This window comes from Ictidomys tridecemlineatus, chromosome 14, assembly GCF_052094955.1.
Source record: "Ictidomys tridecemlineatus isolate mIctTri1 chromosome 14, mIctTri1.hap1, whole genome shotgun sequence".
In the NCBI taxonomy this organism is placed as follows: Eukaryota; Metazoa; Chordata; class Mammalia; order Rodentia; family Sciuridae; genus Ictidomys; species Ictidomys tridecemlineatus.
Genome location: NC_135490.1, coordinates 13,128,014 through 13,149,768, shown reverse-complemented (window position 1 = coordinate 13,149,768; position 21,755 = coordinate 13,128,014). Strand labels below are relative to the sequence as shown.

The following is a 21,755-nucleotide window of genomic DNA, read 5'->3' as shown; positions in this document are numbered from 1 at the left end:
AAAGCAACAAGTGTAATTAGTTAACAATATATTTTATTTAACCCAATATTCCTAACCCATTGCCTTCCCAACATGCAATCAACATAAAACATGATTAGGGAACTTTTTAACATTCTTTCTCTTCCTGCCACACTTTCCGAGTCTGGGCGTCCTTGGCCTTGCGCTCCGGGCAGGACCAGCACGTCTCGGCCGCGCCATAGCCACAGGTGGCCGGGGCCACTCTGTGCGCAAGGCTGGGGCGCGAAGTAGGGCGCACACCCTCAATTCAGAAGGAGTTCTAGCTCCTCATCAAGGGACATCCGATCCTCCCTAAAGGGCCCTTCTCAAGGCCAGGTCGCTGGCGGTCACCGGCTCCCCAGGACGCCTGGTGGCACGGCACGGCTGCGCGCTGCGTGGCTCCGGCTGGCACCTGGTTTGTGGCACCGGATGCCCCCCGCGCGCCGACCTCAGCGACCCGGGCCCGCCGGCCGCGCGCGTCCCCAGCCCGCAGACCGGGCCGGGCCGGGGCGGGGCGCAGGGCCCGGCCCCGCCTCCGCCGCCCAGCGCCTCCTCCGCCAGCGCGCCGCCGCCGCCGCCCGGAGCCGGCCGGGCCGCCATCATGCTGAGCCGGCTCGGGGCGCTGCTGCAGGAGGCCGTGGGGGCGGTGAGCCGCGGGCCGGAGGGCGGGCGCGGGCCGGGCGGCGGGCGGGCGCGGGCCTCTCGGGCAGGACCCCTCCGCGGCCCGGCCGCTCCCGGGCCTCCCGCCGGGGTCGGCGCCTCCGCAGGCGCAGGGCTCCGGATCCTCCCCAGACCGCCCCACTTCCCTGACCCTGGCCGGGACTGCTTCCTGCCGTGCTGTCGCCCGCCACCCCTCTCCCCGTTCCCGACGCTGCGTCCCGGGGCGCTCCCACGTCACCACAGCTCCCTCCCCGACTCCCCCGAAGCCCCCTGCCCCGCCCCTGTCTGCTGCCCCCCCCTGGCCGTAGCCCCTCCGTCCCTCCCTCACCTGGGTCTGAAAAACGCCCCTTCCCCTCTTCCGAGCCCCGCACAACTCCCAACACCCTGATGGCGGTCAGGCCGTGGGAAGTACGGGCCCTGAGTGACCAAGTGTCCAAGACGGGAAAGAAACAGTGCCCTCAAATAGCCCTCTGCGGGAGAAACCCGGTCTCCAGCACGCATCCCACACCACACGAGCCGAATTGACCCTGATCAAGGGAGAATCGACCCTGATCAAGGGAGGGGCCGGCAGCCCCTGGGTGGCCTGGTGTGAAAGAATGTATTGGTTTTTCCCATTCTGTCAGTATGGGTGGGTTTTTTTCGCCATTTTCTTTTGGGACAGAGGGCAGGTTCCAGGCAGCCCCCCAGGGTTCACTTCATTCAGCCAGATAAAGTGCAGTTTAGATCGGGTGGGAGGTGAGCCCTCTCTTTAACGCAGCCTTGCTAAGAAGCTGTGAAGTTACTTCTTGTTCTCCTAATGGTGAGTTTAGTGTATCAAATTGTTGTAGGAGAAACATACTTGGGTTGCACCCCTCTCCCCCAGAACCTGCTCCTCTGTCAGCAGTCATGGTGGCTCTACCTTGGCAGACTTGTTAGGAAAGTGAGAACCTTCTACTCACACCCCACCCCTCTTTTTTGCTTCCCAGTCCCTCTTTGCAGGAGACCCTGGGCCTGGTCACCCCATGGAGGAGAGGTTCCAAAGTGGCCTTTCCTTTCTTTCCTATCTGTGCCCAGCCTCCACGGCTGTCATTTTAGAAAGTGATCTGATCAACTAATTCCACCTGTAGGAAAAGGTCTGTCTACAAGGAGGAAGAATGGGCAGGCCCACCTGTTCCTTAAAATGCAGGAAGATCAGGCATGGCACTGGAGATACTGGGAGCAGACAGATATTTTTAGGCAGGTAATCTCCCCCACCACCACCATATGCAACATATAGATGGTCCTGGAAGTGTGACCCTGTGTGATCCACTGACATGGAGAATCCCTCTCCCACTTTACCCCTATGTTGGGGATCTAAGTCTTTTCCTGTGCTGAATGATTAAGTCACTGTGACCCTGGAAGAGTGCCCCTTCCTTCCTTCTCCTGACCAGCAAGAATAAGAATCATTTGGGTTCTTTCTAAAACTAATATTTCTAAAAAGAAACTGTTTGGGGCAAGTTCTTTGGTCTGGCATTAGAGTAGCTAGTGACATTCAGGAGGCCTGCAGCTTTCTCTCGACAGCTTATGCTGGCTGGCCTGCCCAGCTCTCTTGGGCTTTCTGGTCTTAACTGAATATTATTCTTTTTGGTTGAAGCTCAGCTTAAGTTTTTTTTTTTTTTGAGACTGTGAATGAAATTTGATGGAGGTGAGACCCCATCACAGAACAGATAATTGTGCTCTTCGTGGGTTCGAGGGCTTCCCAAGGTGAGGAAGTGTGGAGAGAGTGTTCTTGGGAGTTTACAGGGATAGGTAGTTTATGAGGAGTATTCCCTGAGGGCTGCAGCGCCCCCTGTGGCGGGCAGATGTAAAACCCAGAGCCTTGGGTCTAGGGGGGCTCTCAGTTCAGCAGAGGTGACTTTGCAGTCCAGTGGCATCACATAGACAGTGATAAGATGGAGTAGCTCATCGTGGAGTATTTGGAAGTCTGTGGGAGGTGACACTTCAGGAAGGGTCATGGTCCCTGGAGTCAACTGAAGGAAGACAAGATTGGGGCCAGGATGAGGAGTGCTTCAAGCTCTCCTTCCCAGTGTCCAGCTTTCTCCCCTGACGCTCTGGCTCCTATGCATCCTTCCTGCCTTTGCCTGCTCTCCTATAAGAGGCTGTCAAGTGACTCTTCCTCACACACTGCTTAGAAGGTGGCATTGACCTGCTCCTAGCTGCCTGCAAAATAATACCCGGACTTCTTGGGTTGGCCTTGGAGACCCCGCAAACTCATCAAGCCTGTCCTTCCCCAGATGCACCTTGGAGTTCCTTCTGGAGGGAATGTCTTCCTTCTCAGTCGAAATCTGACCTCGCTCAAGCTTGAGTTCAGGTGTGGCCTCAGTTCTGGCCTGTTAGACGTGACCCCTCTTTTGTAAGAGGCCCCTTTCCGTCTCTCCTGGAGCCTCATACTACTCCTTTGTAGTTTAGTTATTCATTGTGATTTTAGATCCTTTCTGTTTCTTGAGGACTGAGGCTTAGTCATTCTTGTGTTGTGGCAGCATCTAGCATGGCACTCTGCACCTTCTAGGCTCTTAAAAGACACTGTGCAGTGACCTGACGAGTGTGTGGCCAGCTCTGTGGAGCCACATTCAGGCAGGAGTCCAGGACAGGGCTTTCTGGAGCTACTAGCCTTTTGCTGGTCTTGCTGGGGGACCAAGGCGAGTATAGAGGACCCCAGAGCATTGAGTGCCCTGGGCAAGAACCTAGAGGTTGAAAATGAGCACCTATGGGTAGGGACTGTTTGACATTCATATTCCTCCTGCAAACATTTGCTCTGCAACAAAAGAGGAATGGCCTTTTTTGGAGAAGTTTCCAGGGAAAGTGCTGATCACTGGGTCTGAGAACATGGAGATGGAGAGAGCTTTCACAGAAGAGGGGAGCTGAGGGGCTTCCTCGGAACAGTGGCCCAACTCTCTCAGAAGGCAGGGGCCAAGGGTAATCAACTAGGGGTTAAGGGGTGCAGCCTGAAACCTTGGACGAAAGAGGGAAACCCATGGTAGGCCACTTCTTCTGTGTCGTGCTGATGTGCCCTGTCCAGCTGAATAGTCTGTCATGGTGGTGAACACCGATTTTCTTTCTTTCTTTAAAAATATTTGTTAGTTGTTTTAGCTATAGGTGCCCACAGTATCTTTATTTTTTATTTGTATGTGGTGCTCAGGATCGAACCCAGTGCCTCACGCATGCTAGGCAAACTCTCTACCTCTGAGCCACAGCCCAGCCCTGAACACCGCTTTTCATAACTCTGATTGAAGGGACCTAAAGCCTTGTCTTTGCAGTGTTTCCCACTTTTTTTGTGGGGGGGGGATACTAGGGATTGAACTCAGGGGCACTCAACCACTGAGCCACCTCCCCAGCCATATTTTTTTTTTATTTAGAGACAGGGTCTCACTGAGCTGCTTAGCCTCTCCCTTTTGCGGAGGTTGGCTTTGAACTCAGGATCCTCCTGCCTCAGCCTCCTGAGCCGCTGGGATTACAAGCCACCGCCTCTGGCTCTCACTTTTTATGGTTGCATGTGTTTTGGTTCCTGCCTGTGCCTGTCTTGTAGCGTGGCCAGGTTGTGTTGAAGTGCTGTCTGTTTCCCCATCAACAGGCTTAGCTCTCCAGGACAGGGTGTGCTGGATAGGGACCTGTGGAAGGAAGGGGCCGTGGGGAGTGGTGCCGGGAGGACCTTGGAAAGTGATGGAGATGGTGCTTGTGGGTCATGGAGAGATGTTCCTCTTCTCTCTGAAAGGCTAGAGTGGAGTGCCTTCTCCGGGGCCTCGTGCTCACCCGACTGGCATGTCACAGGAGCGTGGGGTGTTTGTCCCTGGGAGCACCGGAGGCGGAGCTCATGGTCATGGAGCCCCACTGAGGTTGTGGCTCTGCTCTCTCTGCAGCGGGAACCCAGCATCGACCTGCTGCAGGCCTTCGTGGAGCACTGGAAGGGCGTCACCCACTACTACATCGAGAGCACAGGTGGGGCCGCTTCTCCCCAGCCCAGGGGCTCCTGGAGGAGGACTTGGTCAGAGGGTCACAGTGTAGCTGACATCCACTGCCAGAGTCAGGGCCAAGCCCGCGAAGACAGGGAACAGAAGGGGATACAGAGCCCTGGTTGCCTGTCTTTGTGGCGTGGTTGCAGACTGCATCCTCACCTCTTAGGAGAGGAGCTGTTTGCGGGATGAGCAGGGACACGGGGGTTGGGGATCTCGTTGGCCTGACTGCAGGGTGAAGGTGGCTTCACTTCCCTCAGCTTCCTGCTAGGTAGAACCTCCAGGCCTTTATCCCCCGAGTGCCTGTGCCTAGGGTTGCTGGTGAAAAGAAACGGATCGCATTCTCCTTTCCCTGGGCCAACCTAGGGACATGTCCCTTGTAGAGATCTGGGACAGGAAGAGAACCAAAACCAAGGTCTGGCCTATGCCTGGTCCTCCTCTTTAAGCTAACACCTTAGAGGGCCAAAGCCTTGGGTCATTTGGCCTCTAAGATCACTCACTGAGGGGCAGAATCTGATTGGTTGCTTTGTAGTCAACATGCCTGGATTGGTAGATGGAGAATGGTTGCCAGGTAACCAGATCCTGCATCCTTAGCTTTCCACCTCCCAGCGTTCAGACTGTGTGATTCTAGGCTACACTGTTCCTAAAGCTTTTTTTCCAGCCTGAACCAGCCCAAGAAATCACAAAGTGGCCTTTGGGTACTCTTATGACCCCTCTGTTAGCTCAGGGTTCTCAGTGTCAGCACAGTCAACATTTGGACAGTGTTGTTCTTGTAGAGGGGGAATGTTTTGTGCAGTTTTGTCTCTAGAGCAGCAGTTCTCCACCTCCTGCCCCTCCATCATAACAACCATAACTGTCTTCAGACACTGACCTCCCCATACACACACCCGGTTGGGAACCACCCCTTTACAGCTCTCTTAACAGATCTGCATCCAAATTTTAATTTCTAAAATGGTTCCTAGACCTGAGGCATCCTGAGAGGATGAGGTAGGCCGCCTTGCCGAAGAACCTATGCCTTAGAGGAAAGCTAGGGGGTGCTCCAAGGCAAGTCCCAAAACTTTCTCTATAAAAACCCAGCACCCTGTGAGGCTGACTCCTGAGGCTCCACCAACTAGCTCGTCCATGATGGTGGAACAGGTTGGGGTGGTGTGCAGATTGATTTATGCTTTGTAAAAAAACGGCGCTGTCCTTTGTGAGTGGGAAAGGGGCATAAACAGGCCCCAGGAGGTTGTCACTCAGGAAGCTGCTAGAAATAGCCTTGTATGTGACAGACCCCTAAGCCCTCAGCTGCTCACTCAAGCCCAGAGCAGACAGGCAGGCAGCTTCTAAAATGTCTTTCTGTGGGCCCATGATGTGTCCTTGTCTCGGATTTTGTAGGAAAATTACCCTGTGATAAAGTGCTGGGGCCATATCCTGGGCCTCATCCAAAAGGACTTTTAAAATATATGAACTGTAAACTTGCATTTCCTGGTTGTCCTCAACCCCTTCCCTCATCTCCCAGGTGTGACCTACCCCTTCCGGGTTCTGCAGGAGAGGGTACAGTTTTTAAGCCAAATGCCCATTTTCATCCTACTCACCCTTGCTTCCTGAATCTCAATTAGATGAAAACACCCCAGTCAAGAAAACAGATATTCCCTGGCGGTTGAGGCAGATGCTGGACATCCTGGTGTATGAGGAGCGGCAGCAGGTGGCGGCTGTCGAGGCAGGGCCCTGTCTAGAATACCTGCTGCAGCACAGGATCCTGGAGACCCTATGCACGCTGGGCAAGGCCGAGGTGGGTATGCCCAAGGAGCCTCCAGAAACTTCCACTCTAGCCAGCCCCTGGATTCCAGGCTTTTCTACCCTGTCCCACCCATACTCACACACACTAAGGGTGAGTGAGCCAAAAGGAAAGGGTTACTGTGGCTGCTCACTTGGGACATCCCACCTCCTCCCACGGACTCTTATTCTTTTTATGCTCATTGAGCAAAGATATACTGAACACCTGAGGTGTGCCGGGCTGTGTTCTAGACACAGCAGTGACAAGAAGAGAGGAATCCTCATGGGTGAGGGGCCAGATAACTGTGTACAGTTGGCCCTTGTTATCCAAGGGGGATTGGTTCCAGGACCCCACTCCATCTCCCCTTGAATACCAAATCAACGGATGCTCAAGTCCCTTATTCTAGAAAGGGGTCCTGGATCCAGTGTCCCATGGATATACCAAGGGAGGACCATGTTTGCATATAACCTATATGTATCCTCCTGTACCTTTAAATTGTATCTGGCCAGGTGTGGTTGGTATACGTGTGTAATCCCAGAGACTCTGGAGGCTGAGGCAGAAGTTTGAGGCCAGCCTGGACAACTTAGCAAGACCTTACCTCTAAATAAATAAATAAATAGATAGATAGATAGATAAGATAGATAGATAGATAGATAGATAGATAGATAGATAGATAGATAGATAGATAGATAGATAGATAGGGCTGGGGTTATAGCTCAGTGGTAGAGGACCCCTGGGTTCAATCCCCAGTACTGGGAGGAAAAAAAGTCATCTTTAGATTACTTACAATGCCTATTACAATTTAAGTGCTGGCTGGGCGCAGTGGCACATGCCTGCAATCCTAGTGATGCAAGAGGCTGAGGCAGGAGGATTGAAAGTTCAAGGCAGGGCTGGGGATGTGGCTCAAGCGGTAGCGCGCTCGCCTGGCATGTGTGCGACCCGGGTTCGATCCTCAGCACCACATACCAACAAAGATGTTGTGTCCGATGAGAACTAAAAAATAAATATTAAAAAAATTCCCTCTCTCTCTCTCTCTCTCTCTCTCTCTCTCTCTCTCTCTCTCTCTCCTCTCTCATTCTCTCTTTTTTTTAAAAAAAAAAAAAAAAAAAGAAAGTTCAAGGCAGGGCTGGGGTTATGGCTCAGGCCCTGGGTTTGATCCTCAGCACCACATAAAAATAAATAAATAAAATAAATAAAAATAAAATAGTATTTTTAAAAAAAAGTTCAAGGTCAGCTTCTGCAACTTAGCAAGACCCTGTCTCAAAAATAAATTGAAAGGTTTAGGAATGTGGCTCTGTGGAAAAGCTTCCCTGAGTTCAATCCCTGGTATCAGACTCAAAATAAATGCTATGAAATTAGTTGTTCTGCTGCATTGATTAGGGAATAATGACAAGAAAAATGTCTGTACATCTGCAGTATAGATGCAATGTGGGATTTTGCATTTTAATAGTTTTGATCTAAGGTTGGAGGATGTAAGGGCCAGCTGTAGTGTGTTTGATAACTTCTCAGTACTCTGTTCCCACCCCCAGTACCCCCCAGGCATGCGACAGCAGGTGTTCCAGTTCTTCAGCAAAGTCCTGGCCCAGGTGCAACACCCCCTGCTGCATTACCTCAGTGTCCACAGGCCTGTGCAGGTGAGGGGCCAGGAAGCCAAGGGGTGTCTGGGTAGGAGGCCCTCCTTCCCCACCACCCTACTCCCCTGTTTCTGCCCTGTTACCCTTCCAGAAACTTCTCCGACTTGGTGGGTCAGTCCCTGGATCCCTCACAGAGAAGGAGGAGGTGCAGTTCACCAGTGTCCTCTGCTCCAAGATCCAGCAGGATCCAGAGCTGCTCACCTACATCCTGGAAGTAAGCATTTCTGCAGAGAACGGGAAGGGGAGGACCTGGAACCCCAGGGGCAAGTCCCCTAAGCCCTTTGAGCAAGCAGGAGAGGTCACAGGCAGCTTCTCTGTGACGCCAGGCTGAGGCCCTGTCCCTGCACTCTTAAGGGAGGTCCCAGGGGAATGTTCTCCACCGTGACCTGGCATCCCTCCTTCTTTGCAGGGTAAAAAAATCATCAGTAGGAAGAAGGCACCCAGAGAGTCTACCGCCCTGTCCAAAGACTCAGCCTGCCACACGGACAAGGACCATTTCCACAGCAGTGATCCTGACAAAGGGTCCCAGCTGGATGGGGAGCACTGTGGGGCCCAGGCCTTGAACAGCCACCTGCCTGCTGAGACTGAGGGGCCAGATAGTGGCACCGGGGAGAGCACCCTGATCACCTCCCTGCTTGGACTGTGCAAGAGCAAGGTGCTGGCCATAGAGATGACAAGGGTGGAGACAGGAAGGGTGGGGTGAGTTGCTAGGAGGCAATCTGGGGGTTCAGATGCATGTCCCTGATGTATGTCCCCATCCCCTTAGAAGAGTCGAGTGGCCCTGAAGGCCCAGGAGAACTTGCTGCTCCTGGTAAGTGTGGCCTCCCCAGCAGCTGCCACCTACCTGGTGCAGAGCAGCCCCTGTTGCGTGGCCCTCGCAGAGCACCTTTGCCAGCTGTACCGATCCCTGCCCGCCTTCCTCGACCCCGCAGACATCGCAGCTCTAGAGGGCACCAGCTGGAGGTAGGGCCTGGGCCGGGGAAGGCCGGTGGCTGATTTCTCTGGTTTTCCACATGGGATGGGAGTCCCTGCTGGCCACCTTCTTCTTGAGGTTACAGAGAATCCCCAAGGGCTCTGTCAGCCTTCTGGAAGCTTCACTTTTGCAGTCTTGATCACAAGGCCTGCTGTAGAACTGGTCCCAACAATAGCGGCTCCAGAGGAGGAGGAGGGGGCCCACTCCCAGCTGTCCTTGGGGAAGATCTTGAAGTTTTTCTCTCGCCCTCCAGACTTCCCACTTCCGCTTCCCTAGGTTACCCAGTGCCCCATCCGATGAAGCATCCTTCCCTGGCAAGGAGGCCCTGGCTGCCTTCCTGGGCTGGTTTGATTACTGCGACCACCTTATCACAGAGGCACACGCGGTGAGCAGGGGCGGGCCCAGCCAGGGCGCTCTCCCGGCTTCCCTTACCATCCCATCTCGAGGACAGGTGGAGCAGTGACTTGATTGCCCAGGGCCAGGAGCCAGCAGGGTCCCTGTGAGCCCAGCCCCTCTGTCTGACATGTGGGCACTGTGAAGACAGAGATCCCCAGGGAAATTGGGATGGGTATGAACACAGTGGAGACACACTCTCTGGCACTCAGGTGGTTGCAGATACCTTGGCAAAGGCTGTGGCTGAGAAGCTGTTTGTGGAGACTCTGCAGCCCCAGCTCCTGCATGTGTAAGTATCTGTCCGGTTTCCTGGGCCTTGGCCCTGGTCTGCATCATGCCCACCACACCAAGCCCCTTCCTGTCCCTTTAAGACCAGGTAACTCCTTGGCTAGAGTTGGGTCTATGTACTTCACTGGTTAAGGTTTGCCAGGCTGCCCCTGACGGCACATCACTCTGAGCTACATGGGCTGAATGACAGCCTCCCACCCCAACTATATGACCTCAGTAGGCACAGGGACACAACCCAGGACACATTAACCAAAGATGTAAGGAGAGCAGCCGAGGGTCCTGCAGCACTGCTCCCATTCGCCCCCTGCCCCTGTGCTCTCTCCACCTGGCTCAGACCCCCCTGCCTGGCTAAGGTGCCCTCTGCCCATAGGTCTGAGCAAAGCATCCTGACCTCCACCGCGCTGCTGACGGCCATGCTGCGCCAGCTCCGCTCCCCCGCGCTGCTGCAGGAAGCTGTGGCCTTCCTCCTGGGTCCTGACCAGCAGCCTGCAGCCCTTGAGGACAACCCCCGCACCCTGTGTTCACACCTCATCAGACACTGCGACCACCTCTCCGACGAGGTAAGTCAGGGGGACGCCGGACTCTGCTCACCCCCACCCTGCCAAGGGGGCCTCCTGAGCACTTCTTCCCATCTTCATTAGCTTGCCCAGGAGATTCTGCCTCTGAGGCCTTGAGCCCCTCAAAGCAATGACAAGGTGATTGGCAGCTGAGCTGTTTTTGTTACCCAGTGATTTTCTGTGACAATATACTCTTCGTGTTGCTGTGTGTTACCGTAGTTTTCCCATTTATTTGGCTTGTTGGAGGCTTAAACCCTCTGTGATGTAGGAGAAGCTGATAGTCCCATTTTTTAGATGGGGAAACTGAGGCAGTGGCCTTGCCTCTGATAGCACATCAAATAAGTAACAGAGCCTAGGGATATAGCTTGGTGGTAGATCTCCTGCTTGACATGTTTGAGGCCCTGGGCTTGATTTCCAGCCCCACCCCACCCCCACCACACAAGGTCACAAAATGAGAACTATACCCAGCTTTCTTGGTTCCTGGGCCACCCTCCATAAACTTCTCGCCCCAAAGCCTGCCGTGTTAGCCCCTGGCCACAGCAGTGACCCCTGCCTTAGAGGACTTTTCTTTATCTGGGCTAGCAGTTCCTAGACACTGAGGTGGGGGGCACCCTGCCATCCCCTCTTGCTCCAGATCAGCATCGCCACACTGAGGCTGTTCGAGGAGCTGCTCCAGAAGCCCCATGAGCAGGTCATCCGTGACCTGGTCTTGTGCAACCTTGACGGCCGTCTGTATGTGGCCCGGGGCTCACCGGAGCCCGAGAGTTATGAGGACACCCTGTAAGTACAACTGGGAGGCCGGGGGCTGCCCAGGACCCAGCCCAGCCCTCCGCACGCCCACGAGCATCCATTCATTGGTGCCTCCCGGGCGCTCTGGCTGCAGAGACCTGGAGGAAGACCCCTACTTCACCGACGACGGCTTCCTCGACTGCGGCTTTTCACCTTCTGCAAAACCTCGTGCCGCTCCTCCCACGAGTGCCCCTGGCAAGACGGCAGTTACCGAGATCGTCAACAGGTGGGGAGCAGGTTAGGCAGTCGGAGCCTCTTGACCTGTGTTCTGTTTGGGGGTCCAGTGAGCAGGGGAGCCCAGGGAAGCACCTCCACACCTAGGCTCTGTCTCCCAGTTTCCTCTGCCTGGTGCCGGAGGAGGCCAAGACCTCCGCTTTCCTGGAGGAGACTGGCTATGACACGTATGTCCACGATGCCTACGGACTGGTAAGTGGCAGCTCTGCAGTAAGTACCCTCTTGTCCTTCCGAGGCCTTGGGTTGACAAACTCCTTTGGTGTCCTGCCCAAGGGGCCCCAGGACCATCCCTCCTGCATTAGGCCCCTTGGCTGGGCCCTTCTGGGCCTGCTTCTTCAACTGTCCGCCAACTCTCCTCCTTTCTCCTTCAGTTTCAGGAGTGTAGCTCCCGTGTCGCCCCCTGGGGCTGGCCCCTGGGTCCTGCGCCCCTGGACCTCCATGAGCCCGAACGGCCTTTCTTTGAGGGTCCCTTCCTCCAAGTGCTGTTTGACCGCATGGCCCGGATTTTGGATCAGGTAGCCAATAGGATTGGGCCCCAGAAGAACTGCAGGTTGGGTCCTCTGAGTCCTTCAAGAGAGCAGGGGCTAGCCACAGGGCTCGACCCCCGTCTCTGGGTCTCCCTCTCCATGGCCCCTCGCCTTTCCCCAGGCGGGAAGCCCATCTTGCTTCTGCTTCACACGCCCTAACATGCTTTGGCCCTCAGCCCCAGGGAATCCATGACACACACACATCACGTGAGCCTCCCACCCCCGCACACGTTCACACCAGCCAGGCGCCTTGCTGGGGGAGTGAAAAAATGCTCACCACCCCCTGCCGATCCTCAGTATTGTCCATCTCATTCCCTACAGCCATACAGCCTGAACCTGCAAGTGACCTCAGTCCTGTCCCGGCTCGCCCTCTTCCCCCACCCCCATATCCACGAGTACCTCCTGGATCCCTACATCAACCTGGCCCCTGGCTGCCGGAGCCTGTTCTCTGTGCTTGTTAGGGTAAGAATGCTGGGGAACAGGAAGGAAGGGATCGGGGAAGGGGGCTGGGGGCTGGACACCCTTGCCAGTCAGGGAGAGATAGGTCCCCCTGCTCACCCCTATGGCACAGCAGGGCCAGGGGAGCCTGCAGAAATATGTCTGGTTCCCATCTCAGTCCTTTCTGGTTCCCATTCTAGGTGATTGGAGACTTGATGCAAAGAATTCAGAGGGTACCCCAGTTCCCAGGCAAACTGCTCCTGGTACGCAAGCAACTGATGGGCCAGGTCCCTGGGGAGCAGTAAGTAACCGAGGGTAGTGGTGCCTCGGGGTGGGGAGGTGGCAGGTTCCTCAGGTCGGGAGCGTGTCTGGCCACTGGGTCAAGCCTTGATATTAGGCTGCCATGCTAGGCACATGCCTCTGCCACCCAGCCATGTCCCCTATGCCATCTCCCCTCAGGCTGGACCACCAGATCCTCCTTCAGGGTGTGGTCGTACTTGAGGAGTTCTGCAAGGAGCTGGCTGCCATTGCTTTCGTCAAGTTTCCCCCACATGGTCCTCAGCTGAACCTCTCCCCACCCCCGGAAGGGCAAGTCTGAGCCAGGAGCATGACGGGCAGGTGAGGAGACTCCTGTCCAAACCTCTGCTCTGAAGCTGCCTCCTGCCTGGCTCCGCTGCCACTGCTCTCCTCTGGGTTGCGGCCTCAGCTCCCAGGCCGACCCTGGGAGGCCTTGACCTGTTGACCACATGGGCCAGGGTTTCAGGGAGTGGGCTTCTGAAGTGCCAAGGAGCAAGAGAGATAGAAGGCTTCCCCGGCAGTCAGGGTCCTCGGGCCTTCTCGGAGACTGTGAGTGGTGGCCAGCGAGCGCCCAGACCCTGACCCTTCGGTGTGATGGGACTATCCCCTCAGTGCTGTCCCTGTGTGGCCAAGGCCATGACCTGTGACAGATAACTCCATGGGCAATGGGGACTGAGCTCCTGGCTCCAAGGAACCCAAGCCAGAGAGATGGGGACCAGAAGCTCTGTCACGAGGCACCATGGAAGCTGCTGAAATTTGTCATTTTTTCTTGCCTTCTTGGCTTGAGCCGTGGAGAAGGGGCAGAGAAGGGGACTGTGGGGGATCCCCCTCTTCCTGCCCTGCCCTCCTGGAGACTGTTGCAAAATTCCCAACGCTTCATGGCACATGCCCAAAGCATGCTCCGCACTCAGGCGGGGGCAGCCACTAATGAGAACCCCAGAGCCGTGGCAACCAGGGCAGGTGGGCGCCTTGGAGCTGGGGAGCCAGGTGCCAGTCCATACAGCTCCAGCTGCTTCCTCTCTGGCGCCTTCTGAACCAGTCTCAGCAGGTCCACAACACCTGGGCAGAGAGGTCAGTGACCAGGGGAGGCCATCCTTGCTCTCCAAAATCCACCCCCCGCTCAATGCTCCCAGTGGAACAGCTGGAGCACAGGACCTCAGGGTACAGATGGGCAGGACACCTCTGCCTCCAGACCCCCCCTCCCCCCCCCCAGGCCTGGTGGGGAGGGGCCGAGGCACAGGCAGTTGGTTCTGGTGTTGTTCTCCCTGTGTGCACTCCATGGCTGGGTCTGCTACTCCGCCCGGCCGAATCTGTCTCGACCTGCAGGAACACGGGCGTAGCCAGGCATTACCTCACAGCGGGACTGCAGTTGCTGGCTTCGCTCCTGGGCAAGGAGGAGCAAGCCAGAGCCCCTTTCGCTTCCTTTTCCTGCCCATGCCGCTTCTAGAAGCCTGGCACAGGTTGCCAAGAGGTGACATGAAAGAGGAGGGAACTCAGTGACCTCTACCTCTCCCGCATTCCTCCAGCGGGGGAGGACTCTTGCTGCTTGGAAGAATGCCGTGCCCGTGTGCACAGGGTGTTGGTGTGGCAGGAGAGCAGATAGTGGCTGGATTGGGTCTGGACAGATTCTTAAAATGTTGGAGGCCGAGAGTCCCAGGCCTCTCATCAATGCACTTTGGCATTTGCACGGTGTATTCCCCCAGGTAGCACAGCAATAAACAGTGTGACTGCGTGGACACAATGGCTGTGTTCTTCTTCAGCCTTCTCATCCCCTACCCGGGCTTCTCTGCTAATTTGGGCCCATCTTCCACCCCTAAGAAGATGGGTTCAGTTCCTTTTCCAGCACTGGCGCATAGGTGGGTGGTAAATGGAGACAGGCTCTGGCAGCGCAAATCCGATATTCCTCCACACCTGCCAGGAACTACTCTCTCGGCTGAGCCACAGGACACTGTTTCTACTCGGCTCATCTACAACAGCCTGCCAGCCTGGGAGCGACCAGGAGGGGACAGGCCACGTGGGAGTGTCTGGATGCAGGTCTCCTTTTCCTGGATTTGTTGCGTGTTAACTCTCCTAACTCTCATTTGTGAAGGGCGGGCCTGATATTTAACATACTTGTCCTTAGATGTGTTGAGAGGGGAGGGCTCCTCTGAGAGGTCACCAAGAGCATTCCAGGGTCAGGCAGGCAGAGAACTTAGAGAAGGGCCCTCCTGTGGCTCTCAACTGGGTGCACATTAAAATCACCTAAGCTGGCCTTTTTTCTTCTTTTAAACCCCTGAGCTATACCTCCAGACCTTTTAATTTATTTATTTATTTTAATTTTAAGACAGGATTTCATTAAGTTGCTGGGGCTGGCCTTGAACTTGCGATTCTCCTGCATCAGCCTCCCCAATTGCTGGGATTATAGGCATGTGCGCACCTGGACCCTTTTTAAAATGCCAGTGCCCGGCCTGTCTCCCCCAGCAGTTAAGTCAGTTTGGGGGTGGGGCAGAAGGGTGTGGAAGTTCTCTAGGTGGCTCTCATGTGCTCCCCGTGTGGAAAACAACCATGCTGAATAGTGGGAGGAATATCACCGACTGGGTGTGGACTGGAGTGGCAGGGGAGGTGTCTCTCAGACACTCTGAGAGTGAACCAAAAAGGGTTTGGTTCATCATTCACAAGATGTGTCTCAGAGGGGCTGAGGATTTCAGCCTCTCTCCAGAGGCCAGAGAGACAAGATGGCAGCTGAGAGAAGGCAGGGGCTGGGAAAGGCCAGAGTTCCCCTGGGTAATTACCCAAAGAAAAGCCCATTCAAGTGTTCACCTGCTCGGAATCAGAAATCTACTGCTTAGATGTGGTGATCAGCACAGGATGTTTTCTTTGTTACTTTGGTTTTCCCTTAAAGTTCTTTTATTTGGAAATACACACACACACACACACACACACACACACACACACACACACACACCTCCTGCTATGATTTGGCAGGAATCAGAGGAATTGAAGAAAGGGTTTAATACAGCTCGGGCTGAAAATATAAGCAGGCAGAGGCGAGAGGGAGTGGGTAGGCTCAGAGCCTGGGAAGCTCAGGCAGAGGCAGGGGCGGTATTTCCGGCTCCAGACCCACCTGCATCTTCCCAGGGTCCCAGCTGCTCAACTTCTGGAGGGGTCTGAGCTGTTTTCATGAAGGGTGTGGCCCCTCCCAGTCACATCCTGCCCAGCAAGACAGAAGGGATGGCAAGAGCCCTGGTGGGCTTAGAGGTTGCAGTGAACAGCAGGAGGTACCAGCACCAGCCACCCTGTTGGTGCACTGGGTGGAGGGGGGGACGCCTGGGTGGCTGTGGGGGGGACAGAGGAGTAGCAGTTCTCCTGAACAAGAGCCTCCCTCACTTCACCCCCCCACCCAGAGACATTTAGGCAGGAAAGGCAAGGTGAGCAACATCTATTTACTCGGCAAGGGGCCCTCCCTCAAAGGCCTCCCTACACCCTCCTTTAAGTTGTAATTGCTTGAAAGAATCAGCATGCAGGCCTTTACCAAGGTGGGCACAGAAAGTGAGGAGGAGATGCCACTTGGGGATCAGAGTGCTCCTCATCCACTTAGGGAGAAGCATTTGTGGACCCTCGAGGCAACTAGGTGCTTGCACTCTAGACTTGCTTAAAAGGCACTGTCTCTTTTAGTGCAGTGCAGGGGCCTGTGGCCAGTCCCACAAAGTTTCCCTGAGAATCAGGAAAACTGCCCCTGCTCTCTGTGCAATCAGACTGCCAGCCTCCTGCCTGCCTTGGAGGGAGGGAGGCAAAGTCTGATAGAGAAGTCCTATTGCCCAGCTCTTGCCCGCTGCTGGCACCTCCCTATCTATTTAGTGGGACAACAGAAGATTCCTGGAGCTTCTGTAGGAGCTGGGTTTGTAGGTCTCCCTCCATCACCTTCCACCAAGAATAGTTCTCACCCAGAACCTTCGGGGGCTCATCTTGGATCCCTGGGTTCCGAAAAGCCACTGTCACCAGCACATTCAGGCAGATGCCATCTGTATGTTCTTTGCCCAGGTGCTGCAATCCAAGCAGCCCCTTGGTCTCCACTGCCAAATTGTGCAGGGTCAGACACTCCTGTAGCAGCCGCAGGACAGCCACCTTGATGCCACCCCTCTGCTCCATGGGGGTAAAGCCACAGGCAGTGATGGGCAAATGAGGCATCCCCACTGTGCCCACCAACACCCACACTGTCTGTACATTAGTAAAGGTGGCCACCAGCCGCTGGCAGACCACACTGCAAGGAAGTTCTTGGGGCAGGATGAGGGGATGCCTGGCTTGCTGGCGGTACCGGGCAGCCAGCTCTACCAGGTGCAGAATGTCATGGGCTCGTAGTGGAGTGGGCAGGGAGATCCGTGGGTACCAGGCAGCCTGCAGGGACTCAGCATCTGCCTCCTTGGAAGTCTTGAGAATCCCACCTAGGGGAGATTTGGGGCACAGGGAGGGAGAGGGTATTAAAAGAAGCGTGGGGACTGTCAAAGTAAAAGAACGCCCAAGAACTCCAGCCCCGATCAGGGAGGCCATGAGCCCTCAGGCTGCAATCAGCCAGCACCAATCTTGTACCAGTCAGAACAGGGCTGGCTGTGGAAGGGCTCCTCTCACCAAAGGACAAGCTGGGGGAAAGGTGGCAGTTGGCCCCTGCTCACATGCCACCAAGTGGGCTGTACCTGTGGGGCGAGCAAGGAACACGAAGCGGATCCAGGAGGGGCCCCGCTCTTCCACCAAGAGCAGTGTCACAGGCTCACAGTGCAGGCCAGCCTCCTCCTTCACCTCCCGCTGCAGTGCCTCCACGATGGTCTCCCCAGGCTCCATTCTCCCCGCAGGAAGGTACCATGACCCCCGGCACTCCCTCTTGGCCTCCTGGATCAGTAGCACCTCATCCTGAGGGGGCAGAGAGAATCTTCACCCCCAACCTGGCTGGCAGTCTGGGGCTCCAGAAGAGTAGCCCAACAAGCAACCTTCCCACCCAGGAGTCCGAGTGGATCTAAAAGGTGGTAGCCCAAGACTCCCTCAATGGTGGACACCTTCAAAATGCTGAGCTGTGCAGGACACTGGCCCTTGTGTGGCTGGGGGCTAAAGAAAAACTTTCTTTGTAATAATTTATGCCTCTGTGAATTCAGAAAGACTTCCATTTCAGCAAGGGGCTAAGATGCCTGGGAGCTGCTTCAGGGGCTGGAGATAAGGCCCTAGAATGAGGGTTCCACTTGTCCTGTACTGATTGGTGTTTATATATATCACAGTGTAGCTGTCACTTTCCCCTGGGGTTTACAAACAGCTTGTGGCCAGTCCCTACTCCGGGGAACTGAGCTTTGAAGCTAGCAGTCACCCCCATCTCGTCCCATGTGACCCCTCCCTATGGCCTTGGCCACTTGTAACTGTCATTACATTGACTTGTACAGACATCAGCCCAAAAAAGAGCTCTCAGGGCGCCAGAGACCTGAGTGTAAGCGCCGCATTCCATTCCCTGGGAGTCCTAGCCGGCCATTAGAGGGTCCCACTCGGTGTCACCCCATACGAGACTCCTGGGAGGGGGAATACCAAGGAGCTGAGGCCTACTGAGTGGGACCAACAGCTCCCGGGCCTCAGTTTCCGCCTCTGTCCATCGGGACAATCGCAGGGCTCAGATGCAAGTGTGACAGTGCTTTGTAAAACTGGGAAGCGCCACGCACAGTGCAGTGGTGGCTGCGGCCGCTGGCTCTCGGTCCCCACCTGGGCTGGCTGCGCGCTCCCGAGGCCCAGAGGAGGGCCGCGGGCGGACGCTCACCTGCTCGTTGAGGAACACGGCCAGCACCACGTAGCAGACGTTCTTCCGCAGCCGCACGGGCGCGGGCGGCTCACCGGCTGGCCCCGAGTCACAATTCTGTACGCGCAGCCCCTGGCCCCCCAGCACGGCCGCCAGCGCACCCGCCAGATCTTCCGAGGCCATCGAGTCGCCTGGCAGGCGGCGGCCGAGACCCCGCGGACTCCAGAGCCCGGTGGGGTGGACGGGCGAGTGTGGGCTCCTTCGCCCACGTCCCCTCCCCTGCAGCCTCCGGCCGGCGCGAACGCGGAAGCGCCCGGCGAGCCCCGCCCGCTGAGAGTCTGCGTGTCACCGCGGCCCGCACGGATTGGCCGGCCGGAGCCGGTCACCGAGGGGGCGGGGCCAGCCCGTTAAGGGGCGGGGCTCCGGCCCTGGGCTGTGGGGACCCTGGCCGCGCTTCTGCCCCCTTGCCGTTCCTGTCTCTCTCTCGGGCCGTGTCCCGCCGCCAACCCCTCTAATTCCTCCAGCACGCACTTGTCAGTGCGGGTTCCGACGGTGACGTCATCCTGCCCGCTGGGTGCTGAGCGCCCGGGCGGCCAGTGGAGGTGGCGTCACAAGCCGGATGACGTCACAGAGGCCGGGACCCGCCACTTGGACCCGCTGTCCAACTTTCATCATAAACAAATTAGGGCAAATTGCCCGAGATGATCACCTTCCAAATAACTTTCTTCTTACTTAGGTTAATTGTGCTAAATGTCAGGTGGCCCGTGGACACAGACTAATGCCTTGGAGATTCTGATCTAGTTGGAGAGGTGGACACAGACATTTCATAAAAAGTCAACTGAGGGTCATAGGCTAAGTGCTAAATCATTGGTTTGGGCAGAAGATTTGCCAGACGGAGGCTCAGAGGAGGGAGAGGGCAAGACTAGGATGGTCAAGGTGGGGCAGGGGTGGGATCGCGAGGCAGGGATTTGGGGCGGAGAAACCGTCTGGAATCAGCAACTCAGCCTTGTCAGCGGGCCCCTGCTCCCCGCATTTCCTATGCCGTGTACTCGGCCTCTGCTGCAGACTGAACCCTCGGAGGGTACGGGCGGTGCCCTCCCACCCAGCATGCAGGACCTGGCGCATGGGGAGCAGGGTGTGGGTTGTTTTGGCCAGCTCCTGCTTCTCTCCCAGCCTGACCTTTCCTCTTCAGAGCTTCCTTTAACCTTCTCTCAGGACAGGAAGGCAGAGCCAGCTGGAAGGAATCTGCAAGCAGGCCAAGGCTAGGCTCCACTCCCCATCTTTCCGCCCTTTCCCTCCTCTCCCCTGCTGGCTTTGTACACCTCCCTTTTGAGGGGCAGTGACTTGGTGGTGCTGACAAAACTCTGGACTTCTGGATGGCTTGCTCTGGTGCCCCTGGCTGGGTTGGGCCTCAGTTTCCTCATCTTTAGAATAGGGTCTTAATAACCCTTGGTCCACAGGGTTGATGGAAAGCCAGGACATCTTGAGAGGAGTTACGTGACCTGCCCAGCACTGGGCACCATCACCAGGCAATCCACCAATGCTCCAGCTGAGTCCTTGCAGCCATATCACTTGTTACTCCTGTACAAAGACCTGGCCTCCTGAAATGTGCATCTATGGCTGCCGTAGAGCAGGTCTTCACTCTCAGGAATACCCGACCTCGGTGGATGCTTCTTACATATTGGTGCTGATTGCAAGGTTCCTAGAGGCAGGGTGCTGTGTTGGCATGCCTCATGGGCTCACAATTTTTGGAGGTACTTGCTGAACACTGCTAGCCCCAGCTCTATCTGAGACCTCTCACTCCACAAACATTTGGACTTATGGGGCAAAGTCAGGACCCCAGGGCAAAGTCAGCAGCTTGCCAACGCGCGTTTGCTGTATTTATATCCCTCAATTTTCCCATCTGTGAAGTGGGGGCAGCGTTGGTCATAGACTCCTTTCTGCCTCCCAGGGATGATTTGAGAGAGTGAGGTCATGTCTGGGCAGGGCTCTGTGAGCTTCAGAGCATCCTAAGATAAACACCAGGCGCCCCAACTGCCTGGAAGAGCAAAGACAGCCACAAACCGCATGTCCACTCCCCCACTGCCATAGGGCAAGCACTTCTCTCCTATTCAGTGGGCCTCATCAGCCCTATCACAAGTCACACTTGAGACAAGCCAAAAAAACTAAAAAACTAAAAAACCCTTGTAAACTTTATTGTTGTTGTTTTATTTTGAACCAGGGATTGAACTCAAGGACACTTAACCATTGAGCCACATCTCCAGCCCCTTTTTTATATTTAAAGCCAGGGTCTTACTGAGTTGCGTAGGGTTGCTGAGGCGGCTTTTTTTAAAACATTTTTTTTTAGTTGTAGATGGGCATAATGCCTTCATTTTATTTATTTATTTTTCTGTGGCGCTGAGGATCGAGCCTGGCACCTCACACATACAAAGCAAGCTGTCTGCCACTGAGCTACAAACCCAGGCCAAGGCTGGCTTTGAACTCTCAATCCTCCTGCCTCGGCCTCAGCCCCTGGGATTACAGGCAGGTGCCCCCGTGCCTGGCATCTCGTAAACTGTTAAGGGTACACAGGGCGGAACCAGCCCTTCCAGGTCTGCTAGAGAAGACAGAGGCGGTGCTCCTCACAGCTTTGGGAAAAAGAGTAGCCCAGCCGTCCGCCCGGGACAGAGGGGAAGAGCAAGTGAGGGAGGGAAAGAGGCTGACACAGGAACCTCCAAGGCCTCCGCAGTCTCCATTCCCAAAGGGGAAAACACTGCAGAAGCAGGAGGCTGCGCAGGGGTGGCCTGATGGGAGTGAGACTGGAGCCCGGCAGGAGAGGGCATGCACATGAGTGTGTGAGCCCATGAGCAAAGAGGCTGGGGGACGTGGTGGTCTCTGGGACACGGGACTGAGATGAGCAGGCAGTGGGGGACAAGGGTGTCTGTGACACTAGAGAATACAGAGCAGCAAACCCTGTTTCTTTTCAGAACAGGGAGGGTGAGGAAGGTGGCCCAAGCTACAGGAGGAGGAGGAGGTCTGGCTATAGACACTGGCTACAGAGTGGGCTCTGCCACTCACTCCCCACGTGACCTTGAGGGAGCCACGTCCACCCGCTAGGCCAGCTGTCAAATGAAGGCATTGTTGGATCCCAGAATAGAAAAGTCATGTTAATGGCAAACCTGGTGAAGTCCCAGGGAAGTCTGTTGCATTGCTGGTGGGCTGCATCAATATTAATGTCTCAGTTTTGATAAAGACACATGTTTATGTAAGATGTTCCCGTTGGGGGAAGCTGGGTGAAGGATGACTGGGAGCTGACTGTGCTCTCTTTGTGACGTGACGGCAAATCTAAAATGATTTCAAAATAAAAGGTCTGAGGATTTTATAAGGAAAAAGGGGAAGCAGGCCTCAGATGTGCACACCCCAAGTTCACTTCCAGCTCTGAGACTGGCGCATCTGCAGTGTGTGGGCCAGGGAGAGACTGAGGACAGAAGGTGGACAATGAGCTCCCGACCTCAG

At 55.6% G+C, this 21,755-nt stretch overlaps 2 protein-coding genes across 4 annotated transcripts; one reads left to right on the top strand and one right to left on the bottom strand.

Moving 5' to 3' along the window:
- Positions 1-529: 529 nt before the first annotated feature.
- Fhip2b (FHF complex subunit HOOK interacting protein 2B) lies at positions 530-14,255 on the top strand. 3 transcript variants are annotated; one of them, XM_078030908.1, is made up of 18 exons: positions 534-643; positions 1,764-1,876; positions 4,533-4,611; positions 6,227-6,399; positions 7,914-8,018; positions 8,110-8,232; positions 8,428-8,673; positions 8,785-8,981; positions 9,268-9,376; positions 9,597-9,673; positions 10,043-10,232; positions 10,864-11,009; positions 11,113-11,244; positions 11,354-11,444; positions 11,624-11,767; positions 12,101-12,241; positions 12,418-12,518; positions 12,677-14,255. In XM_078030908.1, the coding sequence occupies exons 2-18, from the start codon at positions 1,817-1,819 to the stop codon at positions 12,813-12,815; spliced, it is 2,253 nt and encodes a 750-aa protein (XP_077887034.1). In that variant the 5' UTR covers positions 534-643; positions 1,764-1,816; the 3' UTR covers positions 12,816-14,255. The 3 variants fall into 3 exon arrangements, with proteins under 3 accessions (XP_077887035.1, XP_077887034.1, XP_077887036.1); XM_078030909.1 differs by lacking the exon at positions 1,764-1,876 and having other exon boundaries at positions 530-643; XM_078030910.1 differs by lacking the exon at positions 534-643 and having other exon boundaries at positions 1,782-1,872.
- A 1,233-nt stretch (positions 14,256-15,488) lies between these two features.
- Positions 15,489-18,591, bottom strand: Nudt18 (nudix hydrolase 18). The gene is made up of 3 exons (XM_005329302.5): positions 18,282-18,591; positions 17,185-17,398; positions 15,489-16,935 (listed from the first exon to the last, which is right to left on the bottom strand). The coding sequence occupies exons 1-3, from the start codon at positions 18,441-18,443 to the stop codon at positions 16,340-16,342; spliced, it is 972 nt and encodes a 323-aa protein (XP_005329359.1). The 5' UTR covers positions 18,444-18,591; the 3' UTR covers positions 15,489-16,339.
- Between the last annotated feature and the right edge of the window lie 3,164 nt (positions 18,592-21,755).

Excerpts from the sequence above, each read along its gene's own strand:
- Fhip2b (XM_078030908.1), top strand. The coding sequence starts at position 1,817 with ATGCAGGAAGATCAGGCATGGCACTGGAGATACTGGGAGCAGACAGAT. Across the intron at positions 8,674-8,784 it reads TTGGACTGTGCAAGAGCAAG|AAGAGTCGAGTGGCCCTGAA; the intron begins GTGCTGGCCATA and ends CCATCCCCTTAG. Across the intron at positions 9,674-10,042 it reads CAGCCCCAGCTCCTGCATGT|GTCTGAGCAAAGCATCCTGA; the intron begins GTAAGTATCTGT and ends CTCTGCCCATAG.
- Nudt18 (XM_005329302.5), bottom strand. The coding sequence starts at position 18,443 with ATGGCCTCGGAAGATCTGGCGGGTGCGCTGGCGGCCGTGCTGGGGGGC. Across the intron at positions 17,399-18,281 it reads CCGTGTTCCTCAACGAGCAG|GATGAGGTGCTACTGATCCA; the intron begins GTGAGCGTCCGC and ends CTGCCCCCTCAG. Across the intron at positions 16,936-17,184 it reads GTTCCTTGCTCGCCCCACAG|GTGGGATTCTCAAGACTTCC; the intron begins GTACAGCCCACT and ends AATCTCCCCTAG.